At 38.1% G+C, this 14251-nt stretch overlaps 1 protein-coding gene across 11 annotated transcripts in view; it reads right to left on the reverse strand.

Moving 5' to 3' along the window:
- Positions 1–14251, reverse strand: part of LTBP1 (latent transforming growth factor beta binding protein 1) — a 189319-nt gene that overhangs the window by 95103 nt on the left and 79965 nt on the right. For 10 of the 11 annotated variants that reach the window (XM_085576881.1, XM_085576884.1, XM_085576883.1 and 7 more), the window contains 2 exons: positions 9715–9939; positions 6244–6521 (listed from right to left, as the gene is read on the reverse strand). In XM_085576881.1, the coding sequence (XP_085433007.1) occupies positions 6244–6521; positions 9715–9939 (503 nt within the window). The remainder of the gene's footprint in view (positions 1–6243; positions 6522–9714; positions 9940–14251) is intronic. The other variant, XM_085576882.1, reaches the window with a different exon arrangement.

Below are 14251 nucleotides of genomic sequence, written 5' to 3' on the forward strand. Positions count from 1 at the left end.
TAGTGGCCGAAACCAAGGCTTCGGGGACGAGTCTTGGTTTAACGGGAACACCCAGGCCTCCGGAAGGGCCAAAACCGGGAAGGAACATCCCCAGTTTTCAGCGCGACTTTTCCATCGAGTCGAGGAGAAGATCCAAGCCATCTCCGTCCGAGCCTGCAAGGTAAGGTGGGCTATACGGGTGCGGGGTCGCCCCGACGGACGGCTGGGTTTGCCGCTTTTTTTTTTCCCGCGTTTTAACCCCCGTCTGCGCCCAGACTGGGGCTGTAGCCTTGCATGTCCCTGGCAAGCGGGTGGGTTTTCTTTTTCTGGGGGAAGCTAGCACTGAGTGCTATCCTTCGCCTAGTCTTCTGTGGGGACCTAGATTGGATCGCTTTTTCTTCTCCTCGAAAAAGTTGTCTTCTCTATCCTCCCCTCCCCATTCTGGGCTGGATGGAGGGGGTAGAAAAGACACCAGTAGGGAACAGCTAAGAGGGCGACACGTTAGCTATAGGAGCGTTGTTAAAACGGGGCCCTTTACACCCACGCATTGCGCCGACATCCAGCTGCGTCGGGCGGCCCCCCCCCCCGCTCCTATAGATTTCCCCTTTTTGCTTCTGTGAAGCTCCCTATATCCCCATCCCCTCGGACTTTCCTACAACCCTTTCCTATCCTCCCTTGGGGATTGCTGTGGCCGAGCCGCCCCAAGTGCCCTGCCGGACACTGCTCAGGCCAAGTGCAGTGTATCTGGCACCCCCTCCCAAGATGGCGCTGGCCACGCCGCTCGGGACCCATTTCCCGCCTTGACCCTTCTTTTCCGCCCCTGGTTTCCCGCCAGTCCCATTTCTCTCCCAATAGCCCTGCACCGTCCCTGCACGAGGCTAGTCCCTGTTGGGGGAGGCGGGGTTGGATATTCCCCAATCCTTCTTCGGGCTCGTCCTCCGAGGGGAAGGTCGGGAGGGATCTTCTCCCGAGGAAATGGAGCCGAAACCCGGGACTGAGGATCCGTCATTTTGTCTTCCCCCTGGAATGGCGGCGCCCCGGTCCACCCCTTACCAATACCCCCTGTTAATCATGGCAATCACTAATTAAGTGATTGTCTGATTCCCCTATCCTATTCCTTAATGTACTCTACCCAATATTCCTTTTTAATTAACTACAAATTCCTCTTTTTGCTTTTGATTATTTTTAAATAATCTATTTGTTGAGTTATATTTTATAGAAAAAAAGATCATCTCAGTTAATTAATACTCAAGATATTAGGCCCACCTCTCAAACGGACATTCAAATTGAACAAACCACATCGCTATCCGCTGACTCTACTTTAAGACAAGCGCCGTTATCCGCTGACTCTGCTTTAAGAATTTAAGAAGCTGAACATCGCAAGCGCCGCGACGAAGCAAATTCTAAATCAGATAAAGTCACAAATCCTACTGTGCTTTGTACCCTTAATTTGGACTTTCATTTAGGACAATTTTATATATTCCAGATGAAGTTTTTATATGTTTCATATGTTGTAATCACAATTAGTTTATAATTTTTTAATGTCTTTCAACTTATGTTTTTTTAATAATATGTAATGTTACAATTTGATTTTATATTAAGTTGTTTTGTTGTAATTATAATTAATTCAGTCTTTTCTGATATTTTTTGACTTAAAGGCTGTGTTTAACCATTATTGCTACAGGAATCACTCAGCTACTATATCGCTTCAGGCTTGCTGCATTGCTGCGAAATTTAAAAATTTATTAGTTATATTTAGTTGATTTTTTATTATATTTAATTCCAATAATTCCATTTAATTATTTTATTTAAATTAAATAATTGTGATTTTAATCATTCTAATTCAATTTTTTAATTTAATTTCTGTTAACTATTTCATTTTATTTCAATCGCCTGACTTTATCTGATTTCAATTCTATTTCAATTATTTCAATTATTTACATTATTTTAGATTGTTACTCAGAGCAGCAAAACAGCAAGTTTTGTGCAGTCTTGTGTCTAATTTAGGATATTACTACTCTTCCTGCCCTATAAATGCAATAATGTATCTTTCATGTCCTTTAAGTAATTTACAATGTTATCATATGATTTTATATTATTTAGATGTTATATTAATCTGCTTAAACCACAAAATTCTCCTTCTTTTTGTAAAAGGAAAGGAGGAGATGCGGTGGTGTGTTTTTCTTTCATTTAATATTTGTTTAATATCTGTTTCCCCCCCAACCCCCCAATCTCCTCCTCTTCCCAGTGTCAGTCTTCCCTAGCCCACTCCTCAGCCTCTGCCCTAAACTCCTCCCCTGCTATTCCCTCATTGGTTGCTGTTCCTACACCCGTCCTCCTGAGTTCTTGTATAAAACCTTTGCCCCCCCGCCCGCCGGGGTCTTGGGGCTCATGGAATAAAACCATCCCGTTCACCCCCAAGTCCCGTTTTGCCTTCGTCTGTCCCTGCGCGCCACGAACTGAACTGCAGAGCTTGCAGGGGAAAGCGGCCGCCCGTTCTCTTCCCTCACTGCCCAGCACGGCACGGCTCAGAGTGCCGCGGCGAGAGGAGCGCGTACCGCGCTACAACAGAAAAGAATCACAATTGAACAACACATACACACATTTGTACATGTATTTACAAAAAATTATGTCTTTATTTATCTATTCTTATTAAACTAGGAAATTTCATTCCTCTTGTCCCTCTACTCTCCCTGTCTGTTACAGTGAGCTCATGGGCACTCTGTGCCCCCTTCCCCGGGACCCTGTGACTCTGATCAAGATAAACCTGGACCCCTCCTTCCTGCCCCAGCGGGGTTGGCAGAGAGCCAGAGAAGCCCAGCCTGTCCAAAGTCTATATAGAACCCTGACATTTCCTGTTCATTCTCTTTTGCCCCACTCTCCACATGGACATCAAAGAATAAAGAGAGCTGAAGCAATGTATTTCGGGGTAAGAGTCTCTTTCGGAAATCTTTGCCATCTCCTGATATTCCTCCCCTCACAGCCTAGAACCTCTGAGCTAGCCTAATATTTAGGGGGCTGTGCAAGGGGGGGAACGTTACCTGTCCTTCTGAGCTGGTAGACCGGTATCTTTTCATTCACCTTTAACTAGCTTGTTCTTATGGCTACTGTCTTTTATGGTACTACAGACAGCTAACGAAAGAGAAGGACTGAAAGAATTCCTATATCATTAATGAAAAGTGATTGCAGGCCAGGCAGTATGACCAGATTCTTTAACTGTCTGTGCCACAATGTCCTCTGAAATTCAGTTCAAGGTGGCTCCAGTTGCCAACTGTAATAATAGGCATTCCCTTGGAAATTCACTGCAGAAAATGTACTCTGACTTGGACATTGAGTATCCTACTGGTTTTGAATGGGGCAAGGGAGAATGTGCTGGGAGATTAAAAATATTCCACACAAGATTATGGAAAAAGACCTCAGAGCACTAAAATCAAAGGACCTGTAACTGAAGGGCAGCTGAAATTCAAGGAATAAGAAGGAGAGAACAAGGGATGGGGAGAAACACAGAATGGTAGAAATTACACATGCACACAAAACCCAAAAGAGATCCTGATACAGTTTTAATCCTGTGCTTTTAGTGTGGACCAAGAGTAAGTTCAGCCAAGCCCTAATCAACTTAGTTGACTTGTCTACAAGAGGCCACACAAAAATCCTTCAACCAATCTGCTCTACAGACAGTAAAGCCATCTCAAGATCCCAGGATTTTAATAAAACATTTCTGAAGCCAAATACACAATCCACCCTACCAAAAAAAAAAAAAGTATAAACACTGATGATTGTTGAACTAAGTATGGGTATCAAAATTATCCAGCATCAACTCCAGAAAGGACTTGCATCACATTGCTACTATTAGGGAAAGCTCATTTTAGCATTGCATCTCAACAAAAAGAGAGAACCCACAGACATAGTAAAGCAAATATGAAAGAAACTGAAAAGCTAATTCTTTAAGAGTAGGTCTACTAAGGACTTAAAATAAAAAAGTTGTCTTTCCCAGTTCAAGGCATATTTAACATAAATAATTAGTACTGACTGGCTGCAGGAAAAACAACATTTCAGATTCAAATTTGAAAGGTAAATGAGCCACTTAGATCTATATCTATGGCAAGGTCTTAAATGAATATTCTACAAAATGCCATTCTATAATTCCAATTCTAAATTAAACAATCACAGTAACAGAATGCCTCTGAAATCCTTACTATGCTCTTCCTCAAGATTGACACTGATCAATGAAATCTGTAAAAATTGAGAACATGCATTGCTCTAAACTAGGAGGCACTACCCTTTCTTGAGTATTTCCAGGGAAATACTGAAAAAAAAGTTATAAAAATTGGTGACTAAACATTTAGTAGGATTCCAAGTCAGACATGAGGGTAATACAAGCTTATTTTCCCTTTTCTCGCCCTTTAAAAGGAGATGGGAGAAAAGCGGCACCCACTGCAAAGTGTAAGACCAAGGAAGTAACATGTATTCCTTTATATATGAGTACAAAGACAAATATCAAAAAATAATAAACAACTATTAATTATCACACTTATTTCCAGGTTTTTAGGCTTGCACATTATGATGCCATGCTTCTTAGATTGCTCATTTCAGGAAACAGAGAGAAATGGTTGTTTGACACAGGCTCTCTTTCATTTTTTCATGTAAAATCCATGAACTTTCATTTGACCATGTGCTTTAACACTTGTTGAAAAAAAAATGAACATTTTAATATGCTTGAAACAGACAAGCAAAAATAACTCACCAGTGTAAATTAAAACTGTAGATATCAAACCAATCATTTGAAAATTAGTAAAGTCTAGCCTTTAACTTTCCATATGCAAGCTTAACTCTGGTCTTCTAAAAAAATCCTTGGTGTGTGATAACATTTAAATTAACTTCTTTCATTACATTTTGCAGAATGGATTACCTTCAAGCATCCTCATGTCAACTCGTTAGAGATGGCAGGAGACTGAGACTAAGGAGCTTTGATTTCAAGTTCAACGTTCTGCCCATAGTAGGTGGAGCTCAGTACCTTAGGACCTGACAACTATGTCGCTTTCAGCCTGCTTCTGACTGCATCCTATTTCTGCTCCTGTCTGTTCCCCATTACTGATCTTTTCCAAACTCCTTGCCCATCTGTGAGTAAGGCATTGAGGTCTCTTCCCTCTTTTATTTGTGGGGTGAAGGCAGGGGTTGCACACAACTTAGAAGCCTTTAAAAAAATTCACTGACAGCTGGAAAAAACAGCCAGAAGAAACACTTGTAAAGGGCATTTTGCTCCAGTCCTACATCTCAGAAGCAATGGGTGATGTCCCTTTGAGGGGAAGGCATGCTCTGTGCTGGTGAATTCTTTGGATAATTTTGCTGCCAACATCTAACAAGCATTTGTGAAATATACTGGAAATACACATAATATTTAATATTTGAAAACTGGCAAACTTTAGGTGCTTATTAATGGAAGGACCAAAAGCAAAGCAACCCTTGTAATATACTTAAAATTCACATCTTCAATGATAGAGTCATAAAGTATTTTTAGCCTGAATAACAACATACTTATTCTCTAACATTACCTCCCAAAATTAGTGATTTTTCCTGAAACCTCACACATTATTTCAGTCTGAAGCATGCATTCACCTTAAAGACATTTGATCTGAAAAGCCAAATTTCAGAAAGGTAATCAGCAATAAATTATGGGATTTTACTGACTTCTTAATCATCTTTTCACATATCCTTATATTCTCTCTCTCTATATATATATTCTAATATATATACAAATATAAAAATATGTGTCACTACTAGAATGCTTTTAGGACTGAAAGAAGATACACAATTTTAAAAAGTCATATGAAAAATAGTATGTGAACATACTATTTTTAAGTGAACTAAGGTTTTAATGTTCTAGTGAACAATCAGTTGGCTTTCATGATTTTTCTACCCCATTCAATAGTCACATTTCAACAGATTCAAGACATTAGTCTAAAATAATGTAAAACATATAAAGTTGTTGAATAGGAATTTTCACGAGAAAAAGCTATGGAAAAATAATTGAAACCAAAATGTCAGGGACTCAAGTCCACAGAAAATAAAGACATTATCTTAAAGGAGAAAGAGATTCAGAAAAATGTTACAAATGTTACATTCTCAAAATAATTTTCTTGCAGAAAAGAATTTCAAATGTGTCCTTTCCCTCCAATTGATGGATTTTTTTTTTTTTTTTGCTATTCCTTTATAAGAGAGTTTTAAAGCTACCTAATTCAACAAGTCTAAGCAAACATTTCTTACCTGTGTCCCAACAGTCTCCTGAAAGCAGCGCCCAAGCTGAGTTTTAACTGAAACAGGAAACATATGAGGAATGGGTTGTTGATTTGTGTAAGTTGTATGTCCTTTCTGGGCCTTCTGATACGGAAGACCTTGGTAAGAGACCTGTGGATGTACTGGCTGAGGTACTTTCGCTTTTTGTCCTGTTGATGTGCTGTCAATCCTTGACACTTGATGGATCTGAACTGAGGCTTCAGGGGGATGTTTCACATGGATATTCACTATGTTAGGAGGGAACTTCACTAAAATAATTGAAGGAAAAACACATAAGAGAAATTGGTAACAAAATATGTGAAAAAGACATCTTAGGCACCTCTAAGACATTCTTTTTTGTATATCAGAATTTTTACAGAGTGCCTTGAAGTAACTGAAATATAAATGAAGCCCAAATTTTGGCGTTAGAAGGAAGGCTAAAGAACACATTGAGTCTCATTAACAAAGCAAGAAAATGAAAAATCTTCATGAAGGAAAGAACAATATTATAGGATTGTAAAGACAGCTGGACTGCTGCAAAGACTTCTAGATAAATATGGATGTCCAAATTGGCTGGTATGACATTAATATTTGTGGTCATACTATGTAATAGGAACCCCATTCAAAGTTCCAGAATTCATACTCTACTAGGTTATTTTTGAAAATATACTAAGTTTATTTTCATTTTCAGACCCATCATCTTTCTCTGGAACACAGAAGTTGTTTCAGATTTCATGTCTTCATCTTTATATACCTGCCAAGTCCCAGGTTTGCCCCTGCAAGAGCTGCCAGCATCTCAACCATCTAAAATCACCACTCCCTTTGTTGAACTTTGAATTCAGGGTTTGGCAGATAAAGGGGGAGGAAATGATTTTCAGACACTTCCGTTTTTAAATATGGTTGTAGTTTTAAGTCTTGGTATGTAGACTGAGACCCTCCAGTCAATGCAAGTTCACAGAACTGCTTGTGACCCTTAAGCCTCTTTTCACTGGAACACAAAATGCCCTTTAAAGTAAATCAAACTATTATTGGGATGGGCAGGGAAAAAAGGTGTGTAACAGGCTGTGGAGTTTTCAAGCTGCATAACTAAGTTAGCATTTCCTGTGTCTGGCTGGGCCTCTCTCGTCAGCGAGTACTGCACAGGCTACTTGAGGCCACACAATCCATCAGAGGCAGCACCCCTTCCAAACAGCAAGAAACAAAAAATACCATTTGACACACCTATCTCTATAATGCACACTGCATTGTTCAGTCTTTTGGATTTTCTCCTTGTCTCCTGAAGTTTGAACTGTTCCTTTGAACTTCATTAGGTATTTTCAGCTCCACTCTTCAGGAGGCATATTTCATTTATTGGAGATGCTTTAAAATTATAATATTTTGGAGAAAGTGCTTTTGGTTTTTGACATTGTTTTCATTTCTCTAGGTACATTATCAGTATTAATTGGTCTCACATAGGACTTCCTTAAAAGAAACAGACTTATTTTTACACTGTCTGCATTGTTTCAATTTATGAAAATTGTCAACATACTTAGACAGAAACATCAGGAAGAAGATGGCAGAAAGTCAGCAAAATATGGCTGCAGGTAAAGATCTTGCCTGTAGCTGAAAACAACCCACAAGCAAAATGTATGCTACATGAGGTCTGCTAGAGGCAAACCCACAGGGGAAAGCTTCAGTGTTACAAGCAGAAGCAGTGAGATCCTTTTCAGGCTATTAGACTGGGTTTGGAGGGCATGACAAGACAGCCTAGCCTGTCTGTAAAAAGAACAAAACTCACCCCAACATTTTTATGTATGAAGAGGGATCCCTTCAACTAGTTTCTCTAGCTGCTAAATCTAAAAAATATAGTGATTCAAAAGAAATAGTGATTAAAAATATAGTTTTTCAAAAGAAATCACTGAATTTCTCTGCTTTAGTGTCTCAGTCCATCCAGAAATGTTCAGATGCTGAAAACATCAAATTTAGGCTAGGTTCTCCCCTACAGTATTATTATCACAATCCTCTCCAGGTCTTGGATCACTGCCTAGATGTGCTCATTTTTATTTCTGCCAGCCATTTCAGGATGAATTGTTTTATTCTTTCCTTTAAAGAAATAACATATTTGTCTCTCAACAATCCAACATCCTCATTTGGACACACAAAGAGAAGAAAAGGCATTGTTACTGCTAATGATTCCTATGAGGATTTGAAGGTCAGGAAAAAATATTCAAGAGATCAGACCCTTTAGCAATGAGAAACCTATAGTGCATTTTAGGAGAGAATCTGAAAAATAACTGTCTTAAAAATTTGGGGATTGTCAGCCACTGTATTGTCTAAAATTAATTCATCTGGAATTACATAGGCAGAGAAATAAACTGATGCTCTGCTAAATGTTTAGGTAATTACATTCTCTTCTTCAGATGGAGGAGATACTCAAAAGTACTTATAAAACATTGCATTTCTAGGATACTGTCAACAGTTCCTTCACAGCTATGTCCCTTTCTGAATACAGAGTTACTACCTTAGATTATATTTATCACAAAAATTTTTAGCAAAGTTATTCAGAAAGTTATATGCCAGTAACTAAGCCTCCTCAGATCTTTCCCTATATATTTTCTTTTTACTCAGAGATACCAACCTTGGAGAGGTAATTTTAAAATTACCCTTGACAAAAAAAATAAATCTGGCAAAAATCAATCAAACAAGCAAACAAAATTCACATTAGGTCATATGTTGAGAATCTGAGTTGCAGGGGTCACTTTATATGGACAAGATTTCACCCAGATAAAATGATACCTAGACTCATAGGACACATAAGAAATATATTCAACACTTCTCTTCAAAGTCATCAGAAGTATTCACCTCACAACAAAAGTATGAGAGGAAACAGTAATCTAAAGCTGAATGAACTTTCTTTGACTGGGAAAATTAGATTAACATAACTGGTTTCCTTTTTAACTAAAAAGTTTTTAACTAAAAAGTACACGACAAAATTAACTTGTAAGACTCTACCAAGTAGTATAAGATAAACACAGCTCATATTTTTAGTTTTACATTAGATTTAACATTTTTTATGTTGAAAAGCATGGTCTCTTCCCTCAATTAGTAACCATGGAATAACTTGTAACTTGCTGTCTTAGCTACACTGCAATTTATGGACTCTGTACAACCACAATCACTGTCTATTTGAACAGGTCTACACTTCTGGAAGAAATCCCCTGCATTATCCCTTGACTCTACAATTTTCATTAAATTCTACCATAAAGCAAAATAAATTTACCTAGCAACTCTTTTCAATAACACTGTTATTTCTTATTATTTCAGTCATTGAGGAAAATATGTTCACATTCTGGTGAGCTCATGATTCAAGTTGCGGTGTCAATACTTGATGTATGTAAATGCAGCATTATTGTTACTGGTTGAACACTCAAAATAATTAATTTAAACCAACAAGTTAAAAATCTTTATTAAGAAAGAAGTTACCTTTTACACCTTGTTGTCCAGACATTGTCAGTGGTAAAGTATGAGTAGAGTGGATAACTTGTGATCCTACAGCCTTGTTCACCTGTTGTGGGTGATGGTAGAGTTTTGGAGAACTGGCAGTCTGCACGGGAATCTGACAAAGTTTACCAGTGTAATTAGGAGGGCACTGGCATTTATCTCTAGAACTACACTGGCCTCCATTCATGCACGGAAGGTGGCAAATAACTGAAATGAAACCAGAAATAAAAATTTTGTTAATGACTTTAGATTTAGCATTATCTGACCTGGTATCACACACAAGTTGAAGAGGAAAGGAATAGAGCTGGCAAGCTTCATTCCTCATTCAGACATCTGAGGAACCACTTCCCTTCCCCTCCTCATGATCTCTGACCTCTGCCTCGTTTGCATCTTCTCTCCATGACAAACAGAAAGCAACTCTTCCCTTAGATATCCCAGCTATTTTATTTCATCATGCTATTAAGCAAGACACTAAACTAATATAGTGTCTGGCCACCTATCTTATTCACACTTTGGTACAGATACTCTTATTTGCCTCCTGTTTCTGAAAATCCTGAACTACTTACCCTTTCCTGGAAGTCTGTGAAAAAACTCATCTGAGAATAGAAAGTAGTGGGGGCAAATTTTCCATTTTGACTTCAAGTCTTGGCTGCTCTCTAGAAATTGTGACTATTCTAGAAAACTATTTCTAGAATACTATTTCTTGTAGAGTATCTGGATTTTTTCTTAACATTTATTTCTCAGATAAAAGAAGATTATTTGTATCCACACATAAAGATCATAAAATATCAAGAGATTCTACTGAAATTATTGCATAGACACACTCCAAAGCATTAAAACCTTGTAACTCCAATATAAAGACAGGGCTAATTATTTCTGTGCTAGCTAGCACTTGCACATTTACAGTAATATAAATTATCAGATGAAACATGAAAAACATCAACATCAAATGAAAAATATTTCTCAACTCATCAGAGATACACACAGTAATAGGCATGGTTCAGCACTTTCTAAAAAATATAATGTGGGACATTGTAATCAATCACAATGTAAATGAGCTGTCAGAATTTCCAAGAACTTAATGATGTGAAAACAACAGGAAAAATACCATAAGTTTTTGTTCAAGACAAACAGAGGTCATTTTTGTCAGGAATCAAATAGTATTTGAGAAATAGAGCTCAGTATCCATTTAAGATTTAAGATAAGTTTCTGACTTTAAAAAATAAAAATTTTTGCAATAATCATGGTATTTTGCTAGACTGGTATATTGCTTGGTCTGTAAGGAATTACAATAAAAATTACAAACTGTAGATAATTCAAGGTAATTAAGAACCTAGTGCTCATTATTCCAATTGCTGTGACCTCTGGACAACCACAGGGTATTACTGTTATGAAAACCATAGAAGGCCAGTGTTGGAAAAGGAACTTGCATGCTGTGTGCTGCAAGAAGACAAAGCAAAACACTCAGCAGCCCAAAGAGCTCCAACCCAGCTGTGTAATTCCCTTGGCCCAGGAAACACATTCAAGAAACAGCGCACTCAGCCCAGCTTGTTGCAGGGCACCCTCACATTGCCTGGACAGGGTTTGGAACGCCAACGCCTGATTGTCGGATGGGTCCAGACACAATGCAAACTGCCACAATTGTTTCTTCACTGTGTTCTGCAAAAGTATATTTGACATTTTTCTTGTCTTACCTTATATTTACATTTAATATAAACTGACTGAAAGTACTTCAAGCTGTAGCATTGTGCTAATGGTACTAAGTCAACCTTGGAAGACTACCCATGACAACAAAAGCCTTATTTTTGGGTCCAAACCCTTGTTGGGAATTCATTTGAGTATATAAAAGGCATCCCTACAGAACTGCTGTTACTTCAGAGCAAAATGAAGGAGGGTTGACAACAGCAGGGCTAAAGCATAAGAGACACCTCTCTCTCTGTGGTACCATCTCTTCCTGAGCAGCCATAAACAAGTGGCTGCATTGTAAAAGGGATAACATACAAAGAATTGGAGTGCTTTTAAAGATCTGGCTGAACAAGGTTGAACACCGAGGTGGTTTTCATGCAAAGCAAAATCACACAATGAAAGAATATGAAATAGCATTAAGGGTGGAGCAGTGTGGTGTTTGAAGGAAGTACAGTGAAACAAAGGCTAACAAAAATAGTTTTGCTGTGGAATTCCTTGAGTGCAAGAGGTCTACCCCATAGATTTTCTTCCCCCTCTCTTCAGGGTCGAGGCAACAAAGTAACATGCAAAATCCACCTTTTAAACAACATAAATATATCCAGAATTTCAATCCAAATAAGTAAATAAATTTATTCTGTGCTATTTAAAAACAATCCCTATAAAGCAATTGAAGGCATCTAGAAGGCCATATTGCATGGGTATCCCAGCACCACCAGGCACTCTTCACTTGTTCCTCTCCTGAAGGAATCTGGTGGGTAATGAATGAATAGGCACATGAAAAGCTTTGTTTTTGAGCAGCAAGTTTGTGCTAATAATACTGGGAAGGAAGATGCCAACAGAAAAGAGTTGGTTCATATACCTTCTCACAACTGTTTGCTTTGGCTATCCACCCGAATAATTTGTGCAAATAAGTGTGAACAAATGACAATAAAAGGTACAGTATGAGGTAAATAATTAAGAATATTTAATGCCTCAGTATTTAAACATAACAGAAAATAAAAATTCCAAGCTTTGGACATTATCACATGGTGTAAATCACTCAGTTAACTGATATTGATTTATATCTCTGGCCTAATGTGTGAGGAAGGAAGTTTAAGTGAGAATACATGAAATCTCTTATGAGAATATAAAGTTCTGTAATAAAAATTCGAAATTTTGAAATATACAATTGTAAGCTCAAATCAGCCATGCAAAAACAAATAGGATGTAATTTCCAGGCTAAACTGAAAACTTGACATTCTCAAACAGCAAATATATGAGAACTTAAAAAAAATAAACAACAAAACAACCTCAAAACAACAGATGAAATAAAAAATAAAGAAAAGAACCCACACAATACTGAAATAAAATTTCCAATTATTTTAAATAGGTGTAAGCAGCCCACACTCTTGTTCCATGATTTCTTCAGGTAGTTTATGGCCAGGAAAAGTGGCTGCATTCGATTATTACACAGGCACACAGCTTCACTAGAAGTGGAATATACATACAGACCATTTGAGAAAAGTGAGCTGGAGGAGCATAAGCCCTCAAAAAGGCATAGGAAGGAACCCTACTTTTCCTTGACGAGGCTCTGGGAATCTCTGCTTAACAAAGAGCCCCAGGGAAAGGACCACTTAAGACAGAAACAGGATGTAAAGCCAGGGCATGTTTGAACAGCTCAACCTCTCCTCTAAGTTTTTTGCTTTGTTTTGTCTTGTCACTGAGGCTAAAGAATCTAAACAGAATGGCAGAATACCGCCAGAGGCATTAGGGACATTTCTGACAAAAAACAGACCCATGCTTTTTGGGAGAGACCATTTGAAGATGCTGGGTTTGCACGTAAGCTCTCAACTGACATTCAGAAAAAGGGTACACTGAAGCCTGATTCTCACTGGGTCGTTACTATTTCCTCCAAAAAGAAAAAAAGCAGAAGAAATACAAGTATCCATTATGGAGTGAAACTTTCTAGCTCAGACCTTGATAAAAACGTGAAGATATGTCTGCATAGGATGAGAAGAAATTTCAGTTCACATGTGGGTATCTTACAAACTAAGCAAAGGAAGGAACTATAAGAAAGCAACAATTTCCTCACTCAGGTCTCCTGTAAACTAAATCTCTCAATGGTCTCTTAAGGAACAGCCAACGTATGATTGAACAAGCTTAATTATTTTTTTACTATAAATGAAGACACATCCTTTAGAAATGTGGAGGCAAGTTTAAGAAAACACAAACACTTTAAGTATTCTTCCCATTCTTGGGCATTTAATTGGTAATAGCAAGCTTTGATTCTTCTGGCATCCAAAATCATTAACTCTTCCCAGTCTGGCACAGCTTGCTGGGTATCAATGTTCAAAATGAGCCAAGCAGGTAAGGTGCATCAAGATCCCCCCACAGGGAATCTCTGAATAGCTCAATACATAGAAAAAGAACATTTCCAAGACGAATTCCAACAAAGCTGCCACAGCAATGGCTTGGAAACACTAGTACAGGGTATGAAATCATCAACAAAGCAGCTGGGAAACCACTGATAAATACAGTTTGTTCATGTAATTACATAATCTAATTTGTTTTCAATACTCAAACAACCCCAAACAGCTCCAAATAAACTAATTTAATCAAGTCCAAATGTTTTCATTTAATCAAGACAACGTGTAACATAACAAATTCCAAGCACCTAAAGCCTCCTAATCCTTAAAAAATAGCCCTTGCTTACCCAAACAAGCCCTTAGGATGGAAGGAAACTCCCTTCCTGTAACCAGTGTTAGAGAAAGTGAAGATGGGTTTTGAAATGTTCCTCATCAGACTCTCCAAATTCCTTTTCTTTTACACCTCAGGGAACATATGAGTTTCCCTT

The sequence above is a fragment of the Lonchura striata genome, chromosome 3 (assembly GCF_050655825.1).
Source record: "Lonchura striata isolate lonStrDom1 chromosome 3, ASM5065582v1, whole genome shotgun sequence".
Classification (NCBI taxonomy): Eukaryota; Metazoa; Chordata; class Aves; order Passeriformes; family Estrildidae; genus Lonchura; species Lonchura striata.